This window comes from Ixodes scapularis, unplaced genomic scaffold (assembly GCF_016920785.2).
Source record: "Ixodes scapularis isolate PalLabHiFi unplaced genomic scaffold, ASM1692078v2 PGA_scaffold1__304_contigs__length_218370807, whole genome shotgun sequence".
Lineage (NCBI taxonomy): Eukaryota > Metazoa > Arthropoda > Arachnida > Ixodida > Ixodidae > Ixodes > Ixodes scapularis.
Genome location: NW_024609846.1, coordinates 120,411,202 through 120,435,693, shown reverse-complemented (window position 1 = coordinate 120,435,693; position 24,492 = coordinate 120,411,202). Strand labels below are relative to the sequence as shown.

General features: G+C 46.5%; 1 protein-coding gene across 1 annotated transcript in view; it reads right to left on the bottom strand.

The window, feature by feature from the left end:
* Positions 1-3,346: 3,346 nt before the first annotated feature.
* LOC8041342 (smoothelin) overlaps positions 3,347-24,492 on the bottom strand; it is a 37,539-nt gene continuing 16,393 nt past the window's right edge. Inside the window, exons 6-9 of the mRNA XM_029976481.4 lie at positions 14,665-14,743; positions 11,532-11,625; positions 8,778-8,929; positions 3,347-4,468 (exon numbers count right to left, since the gene is read on the bottom strand). Coding sequence (XP_029832341.1) covers positions 4,345-4,468; positions 8,778-8,929; positions 11,532-11,625; positions 14,665-14,743 — 449 coding nt within the window. The 3' untranslated portion in view covers positions 3,347-4,344. The remainder of the gene's footprint in view (positions 4,469-8,777; positions 8,930-11,531; positions 11,626-14,664; positions 14,744-24,492) is intronic.

The following is a 24,492-nucleotide window of genomic DNA, read 5'->3' as shown; positions in this document are numbered from 1 at the left end:
AAGTTGGGGCGCAGTAATCGTCTAAAAGATAACGCACTATGTTTATTTATTTTTTTTTTTTTTCTGGATGTGATATGTGTTTTGTCGTCCGCTCTCAAGCGCGTTCTCGCTGGACTGAATCATCGGTCTTCCTCGCGCAGATTCCGTCTGCGACGCAGGTGACTTCTACAGTCATTATATACACCAACTCATCTCTGTGACGTCACGGCGCGGTGGTGGCGCGTCGGTCGCACTTCCGGTCTGGGGCTGTGGGCAGAAGTCCCCATGCCAGACGTATATTCCTGCGTTGTTTTGAAAGGAACCAGACAAAAACCTGCCTTCTCGTCAAAACGCCGCGACTGGGGCCGTACCAAAAGTGTCGAGAAAGGTTTGAAGGTCAGTTTTTACGTGCTCGGTTCGTCCGAGAATCTGGATATGTGCCGTGAAAAGAAAAAAGCAGACGCCGTTGGACAACGATTGCTTGGGCGGGAAGCACTTTCGGTTGAATTCACGGACACTTGTGGTCATCAGATTTATTTGTTTTGTTCAAACATGAACGCCAGAAAACTGTCAAGTTGTGCGGACAACCTGTGGACTACGTTCAGTGCGTCTTCAAGCTCAAACGGCCGCCTGATCGTTCGAACTGTCGTCTGCTCTTTCAAACGTTTCTGCTTGTCGTCTGCTCTCTTAGACGACGCCGGCCGTAGATGAAATGTTGGCCCGGTACTTGCTATACGAAGTGCAGGCCTCAAAAGACTGAAGTTTGAAGGTTGGTAAGTAAGCTCGATGTAAACAGTAAATACAAGGAGATGATCATTGTAACGAGTGACCATCACTGACTTCCTATGCCTAATTGACTTAGTCCGATTCTACTTGCGATTTTCAGTATCGACGTCGACTATCTTATCTACGGTACAAGCTTTTGCAGCCCGAGCGGCGTCGCGACTGAAAATTGCGAGCGAAATCTCATCATGCGAATCAGGTTTTATCGTACATACTGCGGCGTCCACACCGAATGAATCGCCACATGTCACATTATTCACGCTAAGTTTCGCGGTGTAACGAGCCTCGGTAATTTCGCTAACACCGCTCAAGTAGTCAGAGATCGCCAGGAAGACGTAGAATCAACAATTCGAACGCGAAAAAGGGCAGGGGGACTCACACCGACGCCGACAACATCGCATTTCAATGGTTTGTTTATGGGCGACGGCGAGCTTTTTGCCCACACCCCCATCGCGCATGCGCGGCGCCGGTGGCGTCCGCTAGGGGCGCTCCGGTTTGTTTGTAAACATGAATTGGTGTATAGAGCTGTGACTCTAGAGTGCAGTGACTTCCAAGCATGCTTTGCCATCCGTGATCCCTCAGTTTTAGCAGACCGTTTTTGCACCTTCGATACGATACTTCAGCGGTGCGATCGACCATGGAGTAGTTATGCCTGGGCGCGTAACGGGCCGGCTAGAACCACGGCTACTGTTCTCGCACCGATTACAAAATTTTTATTCCGGTGTCGTAGCGGGACTCAACAGTTTTAATCATGACTGAAAGTAAACATCTTGCTGTCCTTTAGCTGCGGCAAGTATATTTGAGATTGCTAAAATTCGTGATAGAGAGAAATGAAGAAAAAAAAAAAACACGAGGTGTGCATTCTTGTTTTTTCTATTTATATTCCTAAAAAGGTGACGCAAAATACCCCATGCGTCCATGGCCTAGCGGATAAGAAGGCTGCTACTTTAGCCTACCTATCGAGTGGATTTTTAATTAAAAATATAAAGGAAACCAACCCGTCCTGGGTTTCGAAACCCAGGACGGGTTGGTTTCCCTCATATTTTTCCTTATGAAAGTTTTGCTAATAAACTGTGCGTTAAAAAATAAAATAAAAAAAGAACAGGTTTTCAAACTAAACTTCTCCGACCAAACAGGTCCCCACCGTGCTCCACGCCAGACTCGTCAAACCAAACAAATCTTCAAACAGAAAGGAGCGAAAACAGGGCGCGCCATCTATCGGTCTTCTTTTCAACGAATTCCCGCGACGCCGGAGTAGCCACGCGTGTGCTGATCGCTCTAATCCCCACACCCGTTTTCGGCCCTTTCGCCTCCCTTAGCCTTGCCGCCGTGCCCGGCCTTCCCCCCCTCTTTCGGCCTTGACACCCCTCCCGGCCCTTTCGCAGTCGCCGGCCTAGCCCCCGCACTCGGCAGTTCCGGCTCGCTCGGCCCTAATCCACGCTTGGCCCTCCCGCGAGGGCCGGCCGAACTGGTAGTGACCCGCACGGATCGTTATTAGAACGATCTACTAAAACTCCCGAGTAGTGCGTAGAATCATTAGGCTGCCGGTTAAAACATTAGTGTAAAGAGACATAGATCCTGTTGTGATGTTTATTTTAAGCGGAAGGACGAAGGCCTCCGATCACAGCATTTGAAGTTCTTCACTATCTTTCTAGGGAACAATAGGGAGAAAAGTAAATAGGGAGTTTTCGTAAACCGCTTTCCTCCCTCCGCTAAGCTGTCCGCAACGAAGACACCGCTACTGAGCCCTTCGCGCCGTTCAGTTATTTCCCTACACGCATTCCTCCTTTCTCAATGCCCTCCCCCCCCCCCCCCCCCCCCCCTAATTTCACTTCCTGGGGAGCCCCCTGGCGTCGCTCGCCTTGAATAAAAAAACCTGGATCTCGTAGCGGGTTGCGGAGAGCGTTGCAGGACTCCGGAAACGATCTACGATAACTCCCTAGTGATAGGGCTAGATATACATATTTAGGGGAAGTCCCCATGGTGTACAAGATTTACGCAAGAATGAATGGACTTCCACCTGAGACGGGGCATAAAGCGCGATCCAAACCAACGCTTCTTTTTGCGCCTGTAGGTCGTGCGGCTGGTGGATGGCCAGCTACATCTTGGAGATACGCCAGAATCAAATCCCGAACCGGTCGTATTTTTTTCACAGGCCACCAGTCGCCTAGACGGCACTAGTTACGTTTCATTTCAGGGTAACATCCATCTATTCTTGGGTAATAGGGCCGACGGTTGGCAGTACTTACATTTTGATTAGTCCGGAAAGGAGCATCCGCGTCGTGGTCGTCCTCTTCAGTGACAAATCTCGTGTTATTTGTGAATTCAGAAAGCAGGATAAACTCCGCGTGTTGAATTTATTGGGCTGCGCGAGATGTCGACTTCACAAAATGGTTGTTCTCGGCAGTTTTCTACTAACAAACAACGATGCATTTTCCACAAGGCTGCTGATGCCATCGATATTTTATTTCGTCGCTTGGTTGTGTTCACTTGTGAAGAAAAAAAAATGTTTCAATTTGCATAGTTGTAGCAGGTGTACACCAAACGTATAAATGCAAATCAGAATACTGACACGCTGGTCTTGAAAAAAAAAATGAATCAGTGCCACAATTACAATTCAGGATATATACAACTGAGTAAAAATAAAGGCATTTCAATCGAGTAATAAAATCAAGAAACTATAGTTAACGTACAATACACAAACTAATAAAAAACGACACTTTCTTGACTAGCTGATACTCTAAAAATAAAAGAAACACACTCGAATAAAAGTTCACGCAGCACCATAATTAGCCAAGCCTAAAAAACTTATTTGGTTTAAAAGAAACTTTTTTTTCATATTAAAAACATTATGACCAATTCTTCACGGCAGCATTGTAATGACGATGCACAAGTCAGGGATGTAAACTTATCTGCAGGAACATTATTCGAATGTATCTGCCATGGGAAAATATACACACATATTTTAAAGTTTTCATATTCTCTGCCTCAGAGCTCAGAGCTGAACAGTCCGCCATTGGCAAGACATGACGATCTTCTTTTAATCCTCCGGCTTCTTTTTTATTTTTTTATTTGAATTTATTAAAAAAAAAGTTTAAACCCCCACGTTTGATTTGAGTGTGAGGCCCCGTGGTATGTGGTCAAGCCTGTGGTCAGAGTTCAGGTTGTGTATATACGATCTGAGCTCTATATTTGTGCTTGCCTATCCAGGACTGGCGTCCCGCTGCTCTATTCCAATCAGCTTGCTCACAATCGTCTTGTATTTCTTTGTCCTTTGTTAAAACCTACAAATTACGCAGTAAAAAAAGTCAAACAAAAACCTACACTAAAACGAAGCTGGTTCTGTGCTTATGCGCTTGCTGGTTGTCCGAGCAGGGAGCACCGTCCCTCTGGCGCAATTGCATGCTGGCAAATGATAACGACTAAGCGATAACGATGGAACGTTCCCTCCTCCGGAAAGAAGCATCGAGCGTTTGAAGAAGACCGCGGTGCCCGTCGACTGGGTACCCGCCCACGTCGTCGATGCATGCAGTCCCGAGAACTCGAGAGCCCTCCTCTGCGGGTGGAATCCTTGTTGGCCGCTCAGTCCTTGTTCACCAGGTTCCTGTACAGGCTCTGGACGTAGGTGAAGACGCACTTCCAGTCGGGCTTCTTCATCAGGACCATGTCCTCGACGTCCAGCAGAGGTGCGATGCCGGCTTGCTCGCTGCGGTTGGAAAACGGTGTCCTTGCAGAGAACAGACCAAATAATCTCCTTCGGCGCGCTGCCGTTTTGGCCTCTACCCGAGGACTGTGGAACGTGTTTTGAGCATGTGAAGTAGCCCGCTATTTACTGGGGAATATCACCACGACGAGCATTCTTTAACAATGCGCCATTTTTGTCTGGTTCTTAGGTGCTGAAAAGGTATGTTGACCAGCACAATTCACGCGGGGGAGAAATCCGCGGAGGGACGTGGGTGACGTCGACAGCGGGCGCGATTTCCTCCTCAGCTTCGTCGTTCACTCCGACGAGGTCGTCTGCTTCTTGCGCAGGACTTGCGGTGACGTCAGAACGACGCCGATCTGTGATTGGCTTTGATTGAAAGGATAGTGGGTAGATGTCAATCCTAGACGCCACGAGGTCTACCCACTATTTTTTTCTTTTTTGAATTAGCCAATGAGAGCTCGGCATTCTGACATCATCGCAACCCATGTGCAAGAAGCAGACAAACTTTCGGTCCGCATTTAGCGGTTCCCACAATTGACAGCACCCCATCCGCGCTTAGCGAATTTCACATTTTGTACCAAATAGCTTAACGACAATAAATATGATTGAAAACAAACTGATACGCCGCCAAAACAGGATTGTTTGTGCCGCCCGGACGTCCCCGACATTTTCGACGCCTGACGTTTTTCGTCGCGTGATGCACGCGCCTGAGACAAAATCCCCGAGATTTCTCTCTCGCGTGAATAGTGCTTCACAAACAAGCGTGTCTTTGCTGACGCCAGGTGTGGGCACTTCGCATGCGCAAAAACCAGATCGGCGTTAATTGAGTGAAGCGTGTTCAGCGCCACCGCAGCGACATAGGCGTCAACGTCACACACCTCTGGCGTCACACGCCGCGGCGGTGATGCTCCTGCAAACACGGCACATGCGCAGACGATTCACACGAACCTGGTTTCTGCGCACGTGGGCGAACGGTCACTTGTTTGTAAACAGCGTGTAGGTCCATAGACAATCCCAATAATCACCTTCGCGCCGCCCTCTTTGTCTCCGGGGCTGGGGCTCTGAGAATGTGCGTTAGCCGCCTTCTGCGGAAGAGCGTGCATCCCAGTAGCTCGGCAATTTTTGCCGAAGAGATAAGCGCTCGAAAGGTGTATAAAGTGATAGACCCAACTGATTTTTTTTTCCAAGTAATCAGAAACAACACGCACGACGAAGCAGATTTTACGGAAACAGAAGTTCCGTCTTTCAGTTCATTGTGCTGCTCTGCACCGACGTTCGCTTTCCAAGACCTGCACTGTCACGCAGTCGCCTTATCATATTTGGGGGTTTTACGTGCCAAACAAACGACGGACATCTGGCACGCCCCAGCGGAGGACTGAGCATTAATTTTGACCACCTGGGAACCTTGTGCAACCGAAAGCTCGGTTACACAGCGCCATTTCCGCAATAAGCCTCCGCCAGATTGCGGGCACCTTGGCCGGGATTTGAACACGCCACCTGGGGGATCTGTAGGCCGGCGCTTTGCCTCGAAGCCACCGAGGCGACTGTTCTGCAGTCGCCGCTTCGAAGACTTTCGGTGCTTGTAAGAATCACCAAGTCGCCAGCAGCCTACCGCAATTCGGGATCTTTGTCCCGTTTTGTGGCGAACCATCGTCGAATTTGAGTTACTCAGATCAGAAGCTCCCGCGAATCGTTTTCCTTTTTCACGGTTTAATACGTTGAATATTTGCGAGCTATGATCATTGTTTTTCGAGAGGGTAGACAGAAGGGAGACGCACTTGCACGACACGTGCATTTTGACATTAAAATAATATTTGCTTCGTAAATTAATTTAAATTAGTATATATCTTCAAGATGGAGACCTAGGCGAAGAAAAAGCGATCGTATATATTATTATAAAATCGGTTAGAATATTTTGAAGTAAAACTCGTACAAGCTCAAAAAAATCGTCAAGGAATTGCAGACGTACGTATTTCTATTTAACTCTTTTTTCCTAGGTGTTGCCACGGCCCGGATAAAGTGAAGAGGCGATCGTCCGCGATATTGAAGACTGTGGATATTCGATAACCAAATGCACTAGTCTCCCGTTAATAGGGAGTTTTCGTAGATCGTTTTCGCCGTCCCGCAACGGCTCTCCGCAACCCGCTACGATAGCGGGAACTCTATAGTCAAGGCCATCGGCGCGCAGACGCAGTAGCGGCATCTTCGTTGCGGAGGGCTTAGCGGAGGGGGAAACGCGGTCTGCGAAAACTCCCTAATATGAACGCCTCCGTTCCGCCAAAAAAATCTTACATAGAGCGAGTTGTACGTAATAATCTTCATAACGTATTTACCCAGTTGGTCCCAGAAAATTGTGTCAATACTTGTAGAGCGGTGTACACATATTTACCGGGTTTATATTGTCGTGTATTGTGTGAGTTTTCGCCTCGTATAGCGAACACGACCTATTGAGCCCAGGCAACGGCGGGCAAATGCAACCAGAGACACCGGCAGGGGAGAGCGGAGCGATGGGTCACGTAGAAGCACGGGACGCCTGGAAAGCAGAGACTGGGCCCGGTCACGGTCTCAGGGCAGAAAAAGACGCTTCTCGTAACATCCACCGATTGTAACCTAAACAGTTCAATAAATATATCCTTGCATTATCTCAAATTAACCGGTACATCACACATACTAACGAGACATCGCTGCATCGGTCCTGTACGCTGAACAGTGAACTGGTCTGTCGTGGCAATCACTGTACAAATCGTAAACAAACAAAAAAAGACGTAGTTTGTACTTCGTTTCATCCCAAGTCAGAGCGAAGCCGAAGGCTCGAACACATCCGAATACAGATATCCATACTACAAGTGCAAGTCATGGGGCGTATGCGCTCGATTGGTTTAGCTGGTGATAGGATACGCGAGGAAAGGTGACGAATGCCATAACGTTGCACATTCAAAACTGTTTGATTGATATCCCATCGCGTCGTAGCGTCGACTGCGATTCTGACTTGAGGGCAAAACGAAGTATAGCGAAGCTATCCGCAGCTGTTGTGTTTCTGCACCATGTGACTGCTTTTTGCCGAAAGGTCGTGGAAAACAGAAAGAGTCCCACCCCTCGACCAGGATCCTTTACCATCAGTCCTGCACATAACCATCCCGAGGTAGATTGAAATCGAGACGTTTCGGTTGTCTGGTCCGCCACCTTTTACTGTATTCGAAAATGCGGCATCGGGGGAAAATGGTGCCTTATTCCAAACGGCTACTGTGCCTCGTCAATGCGGACTCTTCCTGCGTTTGCTACAAAAACTCCCAAGTTTCGTACATTTTCTATAATCGTGTCAGTTAATTTATTTTTCATGGAGTGATAAAACACAGGGGCACATATTACAGTAGAGGCAGGAATGGAATCTAAGAAAGTTTATGCCTCGTTATCGGAACACATGAACATAAGTCAGACATGCACTAACATAACGATGAGCAATTTCATTTTGAAGCTCCAAATGGTGCGACATTATATAGCGTTAAACCAACGAGGCGCAGTAATGCGAAGTTCTATTTTATAAACGATTTCAAGAAAGGTGACTGCCCGCCGCCATGTCTTTTTTTTTTTTTTTTATTTAAGCGATTAGTTGTTTGAGTTTCTTATGGCCATTTTTGAGGTATATTTCTGGCCTCTTATTTTTCCCGCTATATTTTGCTGGAAAAATGACTTCACAACACTTGATGTCACGTGAACTATGCACACATTCAGTTTTCCCGCTGAATTTAGCGGGGAAAATGACGCCATATAGCTTGATGTCACGTAACTTACATACAAATTTCGTTTACCAGCTGAAACTAAGCGGGAAAATTGACACATGACCTGCCGTGACCCTCTTATAGTTATGTGGGCTAGCGCACACCAGATCGGAGCACGTCGAGCGAAAACTCACGCTACAGAACCAAGGTATCCTGGGTTCAATCCCCATCCCAGGCCGTTTCGATCTGGATGAGCATCGTAGCGGTCTGCGGTCATGTGTCACTACTGCGTGGTACACGCTAAAGACCCCAGGCTAGCGGATGTACTGCGCTGACTAAATTGCCCATCTACAGCAAGTGACTCGTCGCAATTTTGAAATGGCTGACCGACTACAAGCTATATAAATATTCACACAACCCCTAATTATCTCAATTATGTCTGAAGTTTATCGCTTAATGAGACAACACAGTTGCTTCCACCCGAATTTTCATTTGTCTTTTTATGCGGCTTTTGTGGATGTTAAGAAAACAGAAAGTTCAAACGCGACGGTTACGAAACTGGCGCAGAGACGACGGTGGAGGTTGCTTACTCGGCCGTGCGGAAGGCCAGGTCGAAGTTGTGTCTCCGGTTCTTGGGGTCCAGCTGGTCAAAGTCAAACGCCTCCGGATAGAAGTGGTGAATGAGGGCGCAGAAGGCCATGCCGTCGTTCCAGCTCGTAGAGAAGTTCTGCACGTCCACGTTCTGCGGAGACGACAACGTCGCGTTTCTAAACTAAGCGTAGTTTTATTGTCTTCGTTTTATTTAACCGTCATGCCAGTTGCCTGTACGGCGGCCAAGGCAAGGGCGAACACTTCTTGACTAAGTGCGCAAGTAAACAAGAAAAAAAAAAAACCTTAAGTAGAAACGACAAGAACTCACTACGTCGACTAACTTGAATTCAATACATCCACTGACAGAAATGGCTATCTCCGTGTTTCCGTATCATTTGAATCTCAAAGAATATGAACGTGTAAAAGATTCATATATATGTATCAACGTAAAACAAATCTCAACTACATTCTAATAAAATGGTGAAATGGCGTTAAAAATAAATACACAACAAAAAAAAAGTATTTCACACACGAAACTTCTGTACAAAGCGTGGCCCAAAAAAGTTTATATTTTGTTATTTATTATTATTATTATAATTTTTTGTTAAAATAATCTATGTATTGCTGAACGTTGATTCTCCGTCAAATTGTAGCGCTATTCGTCCGAAATAGATTCTTAAGTTTTAGAACTAACCGTTGTTTCATTCGAAAGTTATAAGTGATTTTCTTAAAATTTCAGTGCAAAAATTGAGTCCATTTTTGCCGGTTTCCGGCAACTCCAGCCGTTCAGCTCCTCACGGATTCGAAAGCCTCCATCGGCCGCCTTTTTTCCAATAAAAATTTAAGAAAATCGCTTAATAGGGTAACGGTTCGTTTTGAAACTTTGGCATCTGGTTCGAACCGCTGGCGCTGGATGGATGGATGTTAAAGACTGTACCCTTCATAACGGGCGGTAGCTTTCGCCACCTAGCCTAGAAATTAAGAACCAAAAGCAAGATTTTCTTACTTCGACAATTTGCTGACCCTCTGCAATTTCGTGACTACCACCAGGCGGTGTGGGGTATCACCACGATAACCTTTGGGTGATCGGGCAAAACTATAAAAACATCACCCCTCGCCTCGCTACATTTGGGTGGAAAATGAGCGTTCGGCGATGCTTAGTTTATTTCTGAGATAAAGAAAACCCCGCATTTGATTTCGGGACACCCTCTACACCCTCTTCTTGTGTCCTTCGTCATTTATAGCGCAGTTTTACCATATTAATATCAACTAAGTAGTCCAACTCAATGCCTTGCACAGTTGCATTTATTGGTTCTGCTCAACAGATCTCCACATATGCGCCCCTTTAAAAATAGACATCTTGAAGTCCAAATTTTATATTAAAAGTATGCATATAAGATAATCCCCTTATACGTCGCCTGAAAACAACTGTTCTACCAAAGAAGGCATTTGAGACGGTGTAACGTCCCATCAGGCTCTTCGACAGCGCTTGACGTCAGGGCAGTGGCCGTTGCCGCCACGCGCAGAGCGAACGTGCTGCAGGGCGAAGTTCGTTGGCTCTTTGCCGCATATTCGTTAATTAAAGCGTCTGCGGCTAATATGTTTACCGCGTTCCAAAAGAAACAAAAGTGGTCCCCCGATTTTCGTTTGATGACGTCATAGACGTGTCATGTTGTCGCCCGTCGCGATCCTGGCGGTGTGCCAGCGGCGGTAGTTGAAGTGGCCAACGCCTGTTCTGCTGCAGCAGGTCGCTCTCTGGTGTGACAGTCCACGGAAGCTGCGGCAGCCAGGAGTTGAGACCTCGCGACGGCAGCGACACTCGCGTTTCCTTGGGCTTTTTGCCGCAACTTTTACGACCAACCAGTGATCGCGGCATCCAACATCATGACACGCCTGACTTCTGCAATGTCATTTATTGCCACTTCGGGTCGATTTTTTGTTCATGGGTGGAAGAGGACGCTAAACACGTACAACAACCAAAGACGCGATCCAAGTACCGTAATACCGGGTGAGAAGGAAGTTGACCGTCGTCTCACGGCCCGACCCTCACCGCAGTAACTCACCGTCTTGCGGGGAGTCACTGAGTAGTAAAGCAGCTTCAAAAGCGCACGCCCCTGGATCTTATTTTGTTTATGATTGGTTCAGCGATGACAGAACACGTATAGAAACATGACGAACACCGTGACGGTGCGTTTTTGACGCTGTCTGGTTGGTCCCATCAGCTCGCAGCGTCGGATTCGTCTTATAATAAAAGAGGTGCTAACATCGGTACCTGCTGCGGGCCTCATGATGGGAGACGACCCGCACGCGTTCCCTCGAACATGCCACGGGTCAGTGCCACTGCCCGGACACAGACATCGCGTTAGGTGCGCTTTTACTGCAACGAACCTTCACCGACGAAGCCCAGTCTCGGTTAGAAACGCTTATTACAAGGAAGAAAAAAAATTCAACAAATTCAACGTTTCATTCACAAATTGTAAACTAAGGAATCGAGTCACGTGAATAGTAACGTCCGAAAAGAATATAGAGCATGAAGCACCACGTAGTGGCTTTGTTCCGTGACTTACGTTACGTTCTGGCTCTGGCTAAAAATACGATTGTACTCAGTCAGAACAAAATATGGCTGTTATTGGTGACCACAGAAATGAAGAAGTGATTATGACAATGACGATAACAAATTTCCAGTATCCAGCGGAAAACACCATCTCCCTGTGGTTTTAAAGAGAAACCGGCCGCGGTATGATCGCACTCACGGCGTATCCCCTGGTCTTGTTCTTGCACCAGGAGAGCAGCATCTCCTTGATGTCACTGGCGCTGCGAGCCACGCCCCCGCTGCCACCACGGAAGCTGGAAAGTTTACGGGACACGAAAAACCATTACGCGTGCTTATTTTGGTATGTGTGCGTGTGTGTTGGCAAATCTTGAAAACATGGCGGGTGGATTTGTCGACGACGGAACTTACTACCAGGGACTTGTTCGGATCTCACATACTCTTGCTCTTGAAATAAATCCTCGTGTGTGTCAAACAAATTCGAGCGCGAGCCTATGCTCATTCGTGTCCTCTATCTAGCCCAGCTTAACCCGTTTCGGGTTTATTCACTTTGCGAGTAATGATCGCCTCCACGCAGAAAACCGTAGGGCAATGACAGAGTGTACGAGAGGATACGAAGATATGTTTAATTTCTGAGAAGGAGTAAAGGTTTCTAACTGATAATAATTAGAAGCTGTGAACATTTGTAGTTTCTGATCAAGTCTGAAAGTAGCTGTAAGGCATTGAAACGGGGCGGAGAATAAAAATTAAGGATTTAAATCGTGATTTAAATCGGACCAGTTTTACTGTGATCATTCAAATCGTCCTGAAAATGCCTTGCCGAGTTGCATTTATTGGTGCTGCTCAACAGAAATCTTTCCCACAAAAATAATACCGAAACTAGTTTTATATGCGGTTTGTTTATCGTTTGATCAGGGTGGAGAATAAAAATCAACCTGACTTAGATCGTGTCACACCAGTTTTACAGTGATGATTTAAATCGAACCTTTGCCTCAGAAATAATAGCAACAATTTTTTTTACACTTTGTCTCTCGTTTGATGCTTTCCGTGGTCATTTGTTTGGTGCCCAAATCAAATAATAATAAAGCAAGAAAGATTGCAGCAGGCTGAACATGAGAAAAAACCAGTGCTTTTCTGAGCAAATTGAGACGTTGGGCTTTCTGTATACCTTCCACTTTTTTCGTCAGTTACGTGATGTAAGAAACAAACACGGTAGAAGTAATGTCATATTGCAAGCAAATTAAAACGCATATATATATATATATATATATATATATATTAAAACCTTTCTACTTCCACAAAAAATAAAGCTGTTTTTGTTTTGTTGTGATAGGATTTACATCAGTACAATGTTGGTAATTAAAGTGTACTTTAAATTTACGGTAATTGTTTCTTCCGCATTTTTTTCTATAATCTGATCTACGGCTGAGATCTAGGTTGAGACAACTAGAGACACCGGGCCCGTTAGGGCTGACTAACTTCCCCTTGTCTAAACATACACAGAACGCTTTTTTTTGTGTGTGTGTGTGTGCATCAAGCTTCCTGATAAACAAATATAAAAGCACGGTCTTGCACGACAGTTGTCTGGTGCATAATAGCTGAACGCGAAAATGGCTGACTAAGCGTGGACAAGAGCACTATTGTGCTCCGCTGTGTGCTTACTTCTGCCATATCGCCTCGCAGATATTTGTCGCAGGCAGATCCACGAGGGTTTGTCACCGTTTTGGATGCGTTCACGCCAAGCGCGTCGGAGAACTGGCGGTGTTTTGAACCGAATGTGCTTTCCGTGAAACCGTCCAATCTACAGCTTGCACTGACATCAACCTGGGCGGTGACATGGCATCAAAGCACGGGGAGCTAAGCAAGCTACGTCGTGGCCTGTCACTTAACGAAACACACTCGTGTGTTTGCTTTTCTTTAAATAATAAAAAAAATGGATTGGGAGGTAAAACGGCCTATGAATGTCATCCTACTTCGAAAAACACTTTCACTGCATATCAAAGAGTTGGTAAAGAGCAGCGTATTTAGCAAAAACAAGCGATTTTCAGCTTGTTTTTTTTTTTTTTTTTTTTGCTTAAAAATAAATCGCTTTCGACTAAATTACTAGTGTGGTTGAAATTGCTTTTTTGAGTCACTAACATAAACGGTAAAATTGCTGCTCATTTACAAAACCAGAAAAAAGCGCGGATGTCGATCGTGTTCTCCTGTGTCATGCAATGCAAGTACAGTCGTCTTCAAAATCTGCGTGAACACGCGAACACCGGCGGATCGCTGCTGCAAGCACCTTCATCACGAATCACAAGGAGATTAAGCACTCGCTCAAAAAGAACGAAAGCACTGCTGCGAGTGTGTATACACTGCCCCCTTTGCATGTCAGTCTGCATACCATCTGGCGAGATGATTCACGCATTTAACAAATAGGATCAGTCAAACTCTGAGGCTTTAGGTGCTAAGCCGACGAAGGGTATCTCACACACCCCAGCGAAGTTTGGACCACCTGGGAACTTTCTGACATGCAACCGAAATCCGGTCACACGACTTCTCCGCGTAGTAAGCTTCTGTCGTATTACGGACATACCATCCGGGATTCGAACCCGCCAACTCGAGAATCGTAGGCCAGCGCTTTGCGTCGGAGCCCCCCAAGGGGTCTAAACATCTATCGAGCTTTCGCGATCAGCTAGGTGGCGACTTTCCGTTCTCTTAATTGGAAGGATGGGTGGATGGATGCTAACGGCTGTACCCTTCATAACGGGGGGTGGCCTGCGCCACCTAGCCCATCAATCTTGCACCATGCATTACACTTTCTTAAACGAGACACTGATTCCGAATTCCTGCTTCTAAAATCCTTACGGATTAAAAAAAAAAAGTGAACAGCTTAACCGGCACAGCGGAAAAGCGACATCTGCGCAGATGGCCTATCGCAGCCAGCATTTCTAACTATTAACAACACGGAACAAAATCACCGCCGGTGCAGTGGGGCAAATCCAAGAACGGAGGTGATACACATTATCGCAACAGCGCGTCCGTTCACTTTGCACGGGCGCTTCCTTTCCTGGGCGTCTGTTTCGGACGACCGGCGTCCAGGACGAACGCGTTGCCTTCCGACGTGCCTTGGCTGCGCGTCGATTCTCGAAGCTCACGAGACTTCGTTATCGAAGGCAGGAAGCTCGCGCATGGAGACTTTGAATGGACAGTACGCTATAACTTTGTATTGCTAGCAAGCAGTGACGCGTATTCGGCGTCTATACGCAAGAACACGCGTGGGTTCTAAAGAGTCCACGAAGGTATATTGCCTCTCGAGCCCAGAGACCGTCGCTGTTCCATCAGAAACTTACTTGGGGGCAGCTGCGGGCCTTCCACGGTTAGCTGAGGAGTCCATCTGCTGGAACTTGGCAAACGCATTCTTCGGCGGCTCTGCACGTGGAAACACGCGAAGACCGGAGGTGACGTCGGAAACGATGAAATGGCGCGGCAACATCGCCAACGGAACGAAACAGAACGCCCTAAAGCCTCGCGATAAGCAAAACATGTGTTTATTTTTTAACGCTTGCGCAATAGCTCTTCCCGTTTTCGATTTCACACTCCTCTCGAGCGGGCAGTCTATTCAAGCCACAGTCCAAACTGAAGGCTGTGCGCCGACAAGTTTTTCTATCGTTCGCGTTGAAAGAGGGAATACAAAACGCATTTGTCATTTCGGGTATCTTTTCTTATCTGTTTCTAAACAAGATTAGAATTATTTATGGGCTGGAGTCGAGTGGTTTTTCTGACGCGCGTTTTGATAAGGAGAATGTTTTGGTAAAGACAATTGCCTGCAATGTCACGTGAGTTCCTTTCTTTTTGAAAACGTTACACAGGATTAGATCTTTTTTTTCAGAAGTTCGCAGTTTTCTAGAGTGTGCGAATTGTTCCCCACCCCAGGTACTAGTCAATTCATTTTCGTGGTACGTAATAAAAAGCTGTGGCGCGGGAATATTCGCTGGCGTCAAACTTTAAGCGGGACCTTTTTTGCTAATAAAATTCGTCTCTGACGCAACGATAAAAACGAGAACAGAAACATCTTTCAAAATTGCCCCTTTTTTACAACTTAAACAAACAGGGTTATTTCGGAAGCGATCACATCTGATTTGCTTCCCACATTGTGAGAACTTACTGGAGTTCCCTGAGTAAAAGGCATCAATTTGTCAAGATTATGAATTGATACTGACTAAACACACATTGTCGGCGATTCCGTCTCCATAAACACACCTTATTTTTAGTGAAAAAGTTGCAATTAAATACTATACTGCAAGTCAGAGATAGACTTTCCAACAATTGACGTTCAGTCCCCAAAATGGTGCCATTAGGCAAAGAAAGACTCCTCCGATGAGAATAAATTAATTTAAATGCAAAAAGCATCGAGGGCCTTTTTTCAACGCGTTTTTAAGGAGGTTCGTTTAATTTGCAGACAAAAGACTGAACAAATAGGACGGAGCACAGAACGCGACATATTTCAGAAAAATGTCGCGTTCTGTGAGGGACGATTGGAGTGTCATTTGACTCCAATGCCGACCTTGCAGCGAACGAAGCTTCGTGGCCATGCGTCGTGTCAAATGCAAAATCATGGGAGTGACAGCCGAGACGTCGCCTCTGACACGGCGTTGTCGAGCGCTTCCGGTGGCCGGATGACTGCCGCGTGCCTGCCACGTGGAAGGAGTATGCACGTCGATACACGTAATGCTGGTGCCGGTAATTTTTTTCTATTTTGTTTTGTTTCGAGTTTTACAAATGTTTATGATCTTTGTCGGATTAACTGCTTTCGTCTATGGGTGCGAATTTTATTCCCATCGCGTGCAGCCAAATCGCAAAAATTTAGTTTCCTGGCACACGTCACTTTTCAATATTACGACAAAATCAATATTTCAAGTTGCGACAAAATCATTGGCAAATGGTTTGTCGCCATTTTTTTTACGCTGAAGCACTTTTCAAAAAATATTAGTTAGGAACGGATTTCCATAGCTTTTTTTCTTGTGAATTTAGTTATCGCACTTAACTTGAACAAAAGTAAACGTAAACCACGTTTTTCCTTTAAATACGTGCAGCGATTGTTGCAGGGCATGCAGGGAGCCTCTCTACCGCCTGTTATCTGTCCAAAGCGTCGCTACGTCATCGTCGGCATCCCCAAGGGTCATCTGACCTCGGCCAAAGACGTCACTTTTGCTAGTTGTTTCTCTCCGCTCTCCCGTGTTTGGCGTGCCGCCACGGGTGGGGCTACGTCGAAATATTAATCGGCGATTTCGACGCTCCTATACTTCGTTCTCTTTTAACCTGAGACTCGAGAAGCTCCGCCTTCAGCGCGAGCTTTCCGCACTTGCTAAGACAAGTGTGAACGCGCAGGCACGCGCAACCCAAGTGCTGCGGAAGCCAGCGAGCTCGCACTGAAGGTGGAGCTTTTGGTCTCAACTCAAGGGTAAACGGACTATGCTAATAAGGTCGAAAGAAAACTTAAGACATACTTTTTTTAAGTGCCGTCATTAAAACATTTGCAGTTTTTTTTTCCTAGCCGTATTTTAATACCCATCATTTTATTTAAATAAGCCAGGAAGCAAGCTTAACGGCGAAACGCGAAGTTTTCACAACGGCTGGTAATCCTGAAATTGAACCGACGACGACAATCGCTGCCGGCTTTGAAACGTGAAGCGAAGGGCGCTCAATGAGCGTCACCTTCCTGTTCCATTGTCGTCCTCTACGTCAGGCTCGCGTGAACACGATACGTGACAGCGTACTCTCGGAGCGAGCTTCTCCCGAGTAAAAATTGTCACGCGCTTCGCTGTGTCACATTATTTGGCTCGTGGGTGCCTTAGCTTTTGCACTTCGTAGAGTACCGCTGAAACAGGGTAAACATCGCTTCGGAAGCACTGGAAGAGGCGAAGGATGCTTATACTTTGTTTGGCCTTAAGTCCGGGCGCAGCCGACGCTACGAGCTAATGCACCAATCAAATAGCGCCAAAAGTGCACGCACATGGTGTTAGTCGTGTTTCTGTACGTATTCTATTATCGCTGAAGCAATCATGTACAAAGAGGGCCCAGTGACTTGCTGTTTTCATGCTGTTTGATTGATTCCATCAGCTCGAAGCTTCTGCTACGTCCGTACTTAAAACAAAGTATAGTAACGCAATGAAATAAATTTGGATTGGAATGATAACTGTCCCCGGGAATATCATGACAGGGGATTGTCCCCCACTCGGGTCAAGCAAATGAATGTACCAAAAACAGAAACACTGGAATGAAACATCCAAATAATGGTGCGTCAGCAGCAGCCTGTCAGTTTACTGAACGTGTAATAATCCTACTTAGGACTCGTATCCTGTCGATGCCAGCGTCTGTAGTGCTAGGCTAACCAAGGGGAGAAGATGCTACTATAACCTCTAGATCTGACTATCCCGTGGATTAGTGCTTGCGGAATCATAATGACTGCATCTAATTTTGTTTTATATGACGAAATTTGTTTTCGAGTACCAGATTGAGGCTACAACCAGACTTTAAAACTATAAGCCGAATCGAATGTAATAACTCCGATGTTTCGGAGTTATTACATGAAGTTAGTATGATCTACCACATTAAATAGCTACATTAAAAGGTTCAATTCAAAATGGAGGGGAGAAAGTAATTCAGTTGAGCCTTAACTGTCCTCCTTCTACCCTTCCAGTTGTTTCACTCGTACCTTGAAGAAATTTAGTAACGAAGTGTATTCACTTGTAGCGATCGTGTTATTCCGTAACCTCCTGTCATCTCCCTCCATTTGCCTTTATTCTATTCTTCAATTTTTGTCTTCACAATCTATCTAAATAGAAGGAGATGTTGCAAATTAAAATAAATACAATAAAAAAGGGGATACATCGGAACAAATTCAATGACCGAACGCAATCTGGGTCATTCACGACCGGCACATTTTGCAAAGGAACGATTTGCCGACAGACGCGAGTCCAGGCTGCAGGGACGCCCTCCTGTCCTTGCAGCGCGAGCCCCTTTCTTCCTTGGCATGCACACAAGACACTCACGCCGCCGTTCTTGCGCCGCGTGCGCTTTGTTTGCGAAGAGCACACAGAGGGTGAGAGAGAAGACGGAAGCGTTAATTGTCCGCGAGGGGGAGCGCGGCGCATTGCAATCGCCAGCCGTCGGGCACCCGTCCAGGGTTTCGGCGGCCCGGTTAGTCACGTCAACCAAACAGACGAAAACGTCCAACGAAAGCACGGGAAGAAGAAGAAGCGGTAGAAGTATGAATTCGCCGTTAATTTGAGTAGGTAAAGGCGGGTCCCTACCTTAAGGCTGGTTGACGTCAAAGTTGCGGAGTCGATGCCATGGGGATGGGTAGCACTCGTCGTCTTGAAGATTACGAGCCTGCGCGAGACATTTCTGACACGCAGACATGAATTTGTTTCTCGAATGACGTCATTTTTTATTGTCATTTGAGAAACAGATGACGTGAAAACTTTATAGCGTTACTATCACCGGCTAAACCAATTACGCATGCAGAAAAAAAAAAAAGAGGACGACCGCGACGCATTCACCGTGCGTCATTGGTTTAGTCTTTGATAGCAAACGCACAAAGGCGACGAGCGTCGTGACGACGCACTTTTTTGGCTGCTTCAATGGCTCCATAAGATTGTAGCGTCGACTGCGTTCGGACTTATTATGAAACGGAATGTGTATATATATATATATATATATATATATATATATATATATATGTGTGTGTAGATGTCAATGGCTATACCCTTTGTAACGGGCGGTAGCTTGCGCCACCTAGCCTAAGTCTAAACACCGTTAGTCTGAAGGCAGTTGATGCTACGAGTCCATGGGGGCCAATCGAACAGTGCCAAGAGCGCGACGTCGCGCCGCTCGTCGTCTTTCTGTGCGTGTGCAACGATGGGCTAAGCCAATCGAGGTCAATGCACGCGCCTTGACCTTGCGCTTTATTTACTCCGTGCGTCTGCGTTTGATGCGTCTTCTAGACGTTTACTTGTGTTTTGACTTTAAGCGAAAGGAAGTATAACACCCAAAATCCGATTAGATATTAAAAAACTCTGCTTTAAACCTAGGAACACCGAGAAAAACCCTAAACGTGTTTTTATTTTAGACGCGTTTTCGTGTTTTTGAATTATGCTTTGATGTTCATAATGAGTGACGCGTATTTGTTTGGCTCTTGCGCGCAAAATGTTCCAGAAACTTCGAAAAAAAAAAAAATAAACAGGCGTACGCGTGCCCAACCAACGCCACTTAGAATAATGAAAACCTGTGAATGCTACCTCTACCTCAACCTAACGTTATTGCGTTTGGATCGCGCCAACTCATCAATGGACCTTTTCCAGATACCGACGGCACCAGGCGGTGGCTGCACGAACTAAAAATCAAGGAAGTGACCTACCTGCGCTACCAATCGATAATGGGAGCTACGCTACCAGTTGCTTCGCTGTCTGAGCTGCGTCGCGTGCCCAACGTGCCCAACGCAACTTTAAAGAGGGAAATCCGTAGCGTCCACCCAAACGTCGTGTTTTTCTTTCCGTCCACTTTCTTTTTTTATGTAACACAATTATATATATGCTGCAATTACGTGTTCTACTCGTCGATTTACAGCCTCATTCCGAATTTCCTCGATTTTTCGTGCCGACTTCCACCGCTTGGCATCGGGCGCTCGCGCGTGCGCAGAACGCTTCTCGGAAAAGGTCCATTGGGCCCGAGTCCCACGCCGAGCCTCCTTCGACGCGTTGATTAGACACAAGTCCCAGCCGAACGCTAACGCGAGACTCGAGTCCAATCAGTGTCTGCCCTCGATCTCACTGTGATAACGTGGAAACACTGGTGGGCAAACTTCGATCATTCTATACTCTGTTTCACCTTATGATGTACCGCAGGAAAGGCTATAAGCGCGAGCTCCTTGGTCTAGGACACATCTCGGCAGCACAAGCTCTCGTGCATTAAGGGCAGCTGCAAACGCTATGAGCTCGCGCTTCTAGCCTTGTCTGCGATACAACCTAAGGGGAAACGGAGTATAGATGGTGTTGGTTCAATCCGCTGGCAGAACATTTCGCGTGTTCTGGCACCAGTTTAGATAAGCAATGACCATCGCAGATACACGCTTAAGATTACAATGCTCACGGCGTGTGCTTTACCCCAGACTTGTGTAGAATTGGGTGATATTCGTCACCGCACTGAATGGTTGTGAGCTGCAATTTGAATATCCGCCGAAAGATTGACTTCGTTCGATTTACCTGCACTTCTGCACCGGTGCAGAAAAGTGAAGGGCAGTCTACTTCCGGTATGTACATTGAGATACGACCGTAAGTACACTGCTCTACGCTTTTCTTCTCTGCTGCATCGGGTGCAGTTAAATTGAACGAAGCTATTGATTGCAAAAAGCAACAAAAGCACCAAAGGGCAGCGTCAATTTTGCACCGATCAAAATAACCTTTATTTTTTTCTACTTTCAACAAAAATAAAATTCGCTCGAGCTCGTATATATTAACAAATCTCCTTTCTATCCTGCCGTTCGATTTATTCGTAAACTCGTCAAACTTAACATCAAAAGGCACGTGTTCCAATCCGTCTCGTCAGCTGTGAACACGCCCGTTCGCCGCACCGCCTTTTTAAACTTTGACGGCTGAGATCGTCCACCGGTCAGGTAACCGCCGTAAGTTTCGTAGTTCTTCTAAACTCCGCACAGTTCTTTCTCCGCACGATTCTGACGGCGGACTAAGCGACGGGCTGGGCACTGGTCGTGGCGGCCACCACGGTTATCGGGCCCCAGCCCGCTGCTGGGGCTTGGCGGACGCGATGCCACCCTTGAAGCCCGTCGTGCAGCTGTACGGGTTCTCGAAGGTCACGTCTTCGGGGACTGTGTATACGCCGACGAGCAGTCGTGGTCGTCGTAGATGGAGAGAGACGGAAAAAGAAAGAGAAAAGGCAAAATGGAAAAGGTTACAAGTTTTGGAATCGACGTTCGCTGCGTGGTGTGCAAGCTTCTCCTCATTAATTGTCGGTCTGCGGGGAAGCACCCTCTACAGAAGAATTGAATACTTCCAATCGAGTGCATACATCGGTTCCCATGTAACTTTAGGCAATAAGATGAAATCAAAGTTTTCTGTAGCGTGAGCTATACTGGCCGAGGTTGAGCAGTTTCGTGTGGCTTTCAAAGAGCCGTGCTGCGCAAGCGCGAGAAGCAGTGACGTCACACGGCGCACAGCTAGCGTGCAGACGCCGCCGCCGCCGCGCGCGCCTCGCCGGTCTGCGCGTGCGCGAAGAGCAGTGACGTAACACGGCGCACAGCTGGCGCGCCGGAGCCGCCGCCGCCGCGCTCTCCGCCGACACCGCGCGCGCGTCGCCGGTCTGCGCATTTTAGAGGAGTGACGTCATAGCCGCGGCAGACGCACTGGCGCCATCGCGTGCCCAGCTGTGCGCCTCCGTTGCGCAGTAGCCAAGTCTGACGCTGCACCGGAGCCGCTTGGTAGCGCGTCTCATTTTGTGCGCATAAGCTCACGCTACGTATATCCTGGCATAGCCAAGCTAAGCCACTGCAATTTTTTTTTTTATTTAAGTCCCGCATCGTCTTTGCAGCATTATTGCGGGATGAGAACAATAATAAACTATTTTCCCTTCATTTCAAGCACACAACATTCTTACACCTAATACGTGCCAATCCCTGGCTGTTCTAACTAAAGTAATTATTGTACAGCTCCATAAGCGCCAACTACGGGGGGGCAGTGGGGCTCGTGCCCCCCCCCGGACGGCTTCACGGGGGGGCAGAGCCCCCCCCGGCCCCGGCCCGGGATTTTTTTTAAAGAGCTTGGCTTGGGTCTGCGCCCATCGACAATGGACTGTTGGCCGTCCTGACTGGCAGCTATTTCACAGGGGCCTGTTTATTCCCGCTTCTTATTTCCCTTCAGGCTTTTAAATGGTGGATCTCGGGACAGTGACAGGTCAGACATTCAGTGGAAAATTCCCCTCAGACGGAGTTAGATGCGCGGAATATGTTGTCTGAATGAACAGCTGAAGTGCCCGCTTCAGCTATGACAGGCTAAAAAAAGTCTTGAAAGCGTCGCGACATCTCTGTCGGTTTTTAGACAACAAAAATGTTTCTGAGAATAGGAAGCATCCCCGACACAGTGAGTCAGTGACTGATTCTGCAGACCTGCTCGCCAAGAAAAAAATTTTAATTTCTTGCGCGTCTACAAATGAATGCCCTTTCGGCCAAGAAAATATTGTACACATTTTTGATTGGTCAGTGAAGGGCTTTACTACCAGTCTTGTCACCGAACAGCGACTCGAATACTCGTCCAGAAAACAACTTTTTGCGGAAAAATTTGTAACCCCAGCTTCGCACAAGGTATAGTGGTATCAAATGGTCTTTGCTACCGTCTGAGAATTATTTTTGGCCCTCTTAAAATTGAAGTCAGTCGTATAATTAAAGCTTCTTGTGCCACCATTACCCCACTCTCCCCTGCTGCATGTGTTAACAAAATAAACAAAACATGACAACAAAATACACACCAGAAGCCAAATAACAGCATCGCAAAACACAACAAAAACAAAGGGACACTGCTTTGAAACAAAAGCCTGTGGGGAAGAGAGCGATTGGGCCTTCGGAGTCTTTACGAAGGCCAACTTTGGGGAAAGAATAATCATCATGCCCGATACGTGTTCCTTTTGTCATTTTTAAAACGTTTGTATGGACAGTGCGACGCTAGGCGGCACAATCCGCTCCCCTTTTCCGTTTTATTCTGAATAGGCTTCACGAACATTCCCAGGGAAGGCATTCATACATATACGCCGCAAACAGTCAGTAGAATAGCAAGTGCTTGATCACTTCCTTTGAGGCAAGGTCACCGGAGCTTATTACCTGTGGAAACTATTTTATATTAACTCCCTGGGTTGAGGCTTATTTGACAAAGAGACGGAAGCAACTGAAGGATCGTGATTGGAGTCCCCGAATAACGAGCGGGGCCAAGCGAAGTTCAATTGAAACTTAAACCGTGAGCCGACACGAACACCGCAAATGGAAACCTAAACTCAGAACCCATTGACATTCTTGAAACGTAAGCCGTTCTCATAGGAAGTCGACTCGCCCAGTTCCGACTCGGCTAAGAACGTGACAGTTCGTTCGGTATCCTGTGTAAAACTACCCCTGCAGAAAAAAAAAAGATTCGCTTTTTTGTACTGGTAGTTTAGTCTTGCAATATGTATGCATAAATGTGGCCAGTAAAACACGTATTCAGAGAAATTTCTACTGGATGCGTCAAACCGCTGAAGTTTCCGCGTCATTCTTTTGCGGAGCGTCTTATTTGGGGACATCAGGTAGTTAGCTGTCACAATGTCCGTGTCCGTTTGTTTATGTCCTTGTCCCTTTTTCTCCAGTCTCGGGTTTACCAAAATGCTCGGTAAAGGCTCCGACTGCTGCAGGTGACCCTTATGGGGAGAACCCACGGAACAAATAAAACAAGGACCTTCTCCTCCTCTTCCCCCCCCCCCCCCCCCGCAGCCTCCCCCCCCTTCTTTTTTTTGAGCCACATTCCGGGTCTGCCCCCCCCGGGAAAATGGAAACTCTACGCCGCTGTACAGCTCTGTACTGATAGCACCAATTGATGGTACCATCGGCTTCACCGATGGTACTATAGATTTTTTAATTCGCTTAAGAGCAAATTTTTAAGTTCCTCTCCGCCAGGCCAATTGGAAAGTGCAACTGGACTTTTTAAACACTGGTGACAAGAAAGTTCCCTGGTAATATTTTTAGTTAATTCCTGAACCATAAAGGGGGGAACATTCTTACGTCTACCAAAGTCGTGTACGTGACAAAAACTAACCGTGAAACAACAAAAGACAATCCAGACACCACGTGAATTAATCGGAAGCTGGCTCCGTGTAATGTTTGTAAGAAACCAAGCTTTTTTTTTTTTGCGAAATTTAATAACATTTTTTGTAATTAGAAACTTGAGGGAAAAATAAGTAGCGATACACTTCTGAGTTTAATATTAAGGTATATTTTAAGAGTTACTTTTTTCGACACTTTTAGCGTAAAAATCAGTAAAACAATTATCAACGTTGATGGCGCTTGCTTGTTTCTCTTTTTGTACTTATGAGCCATGTCCGATTTTCTTACTGTCATAAGACAGAAAAAGAGAGTTGAAAAGGAG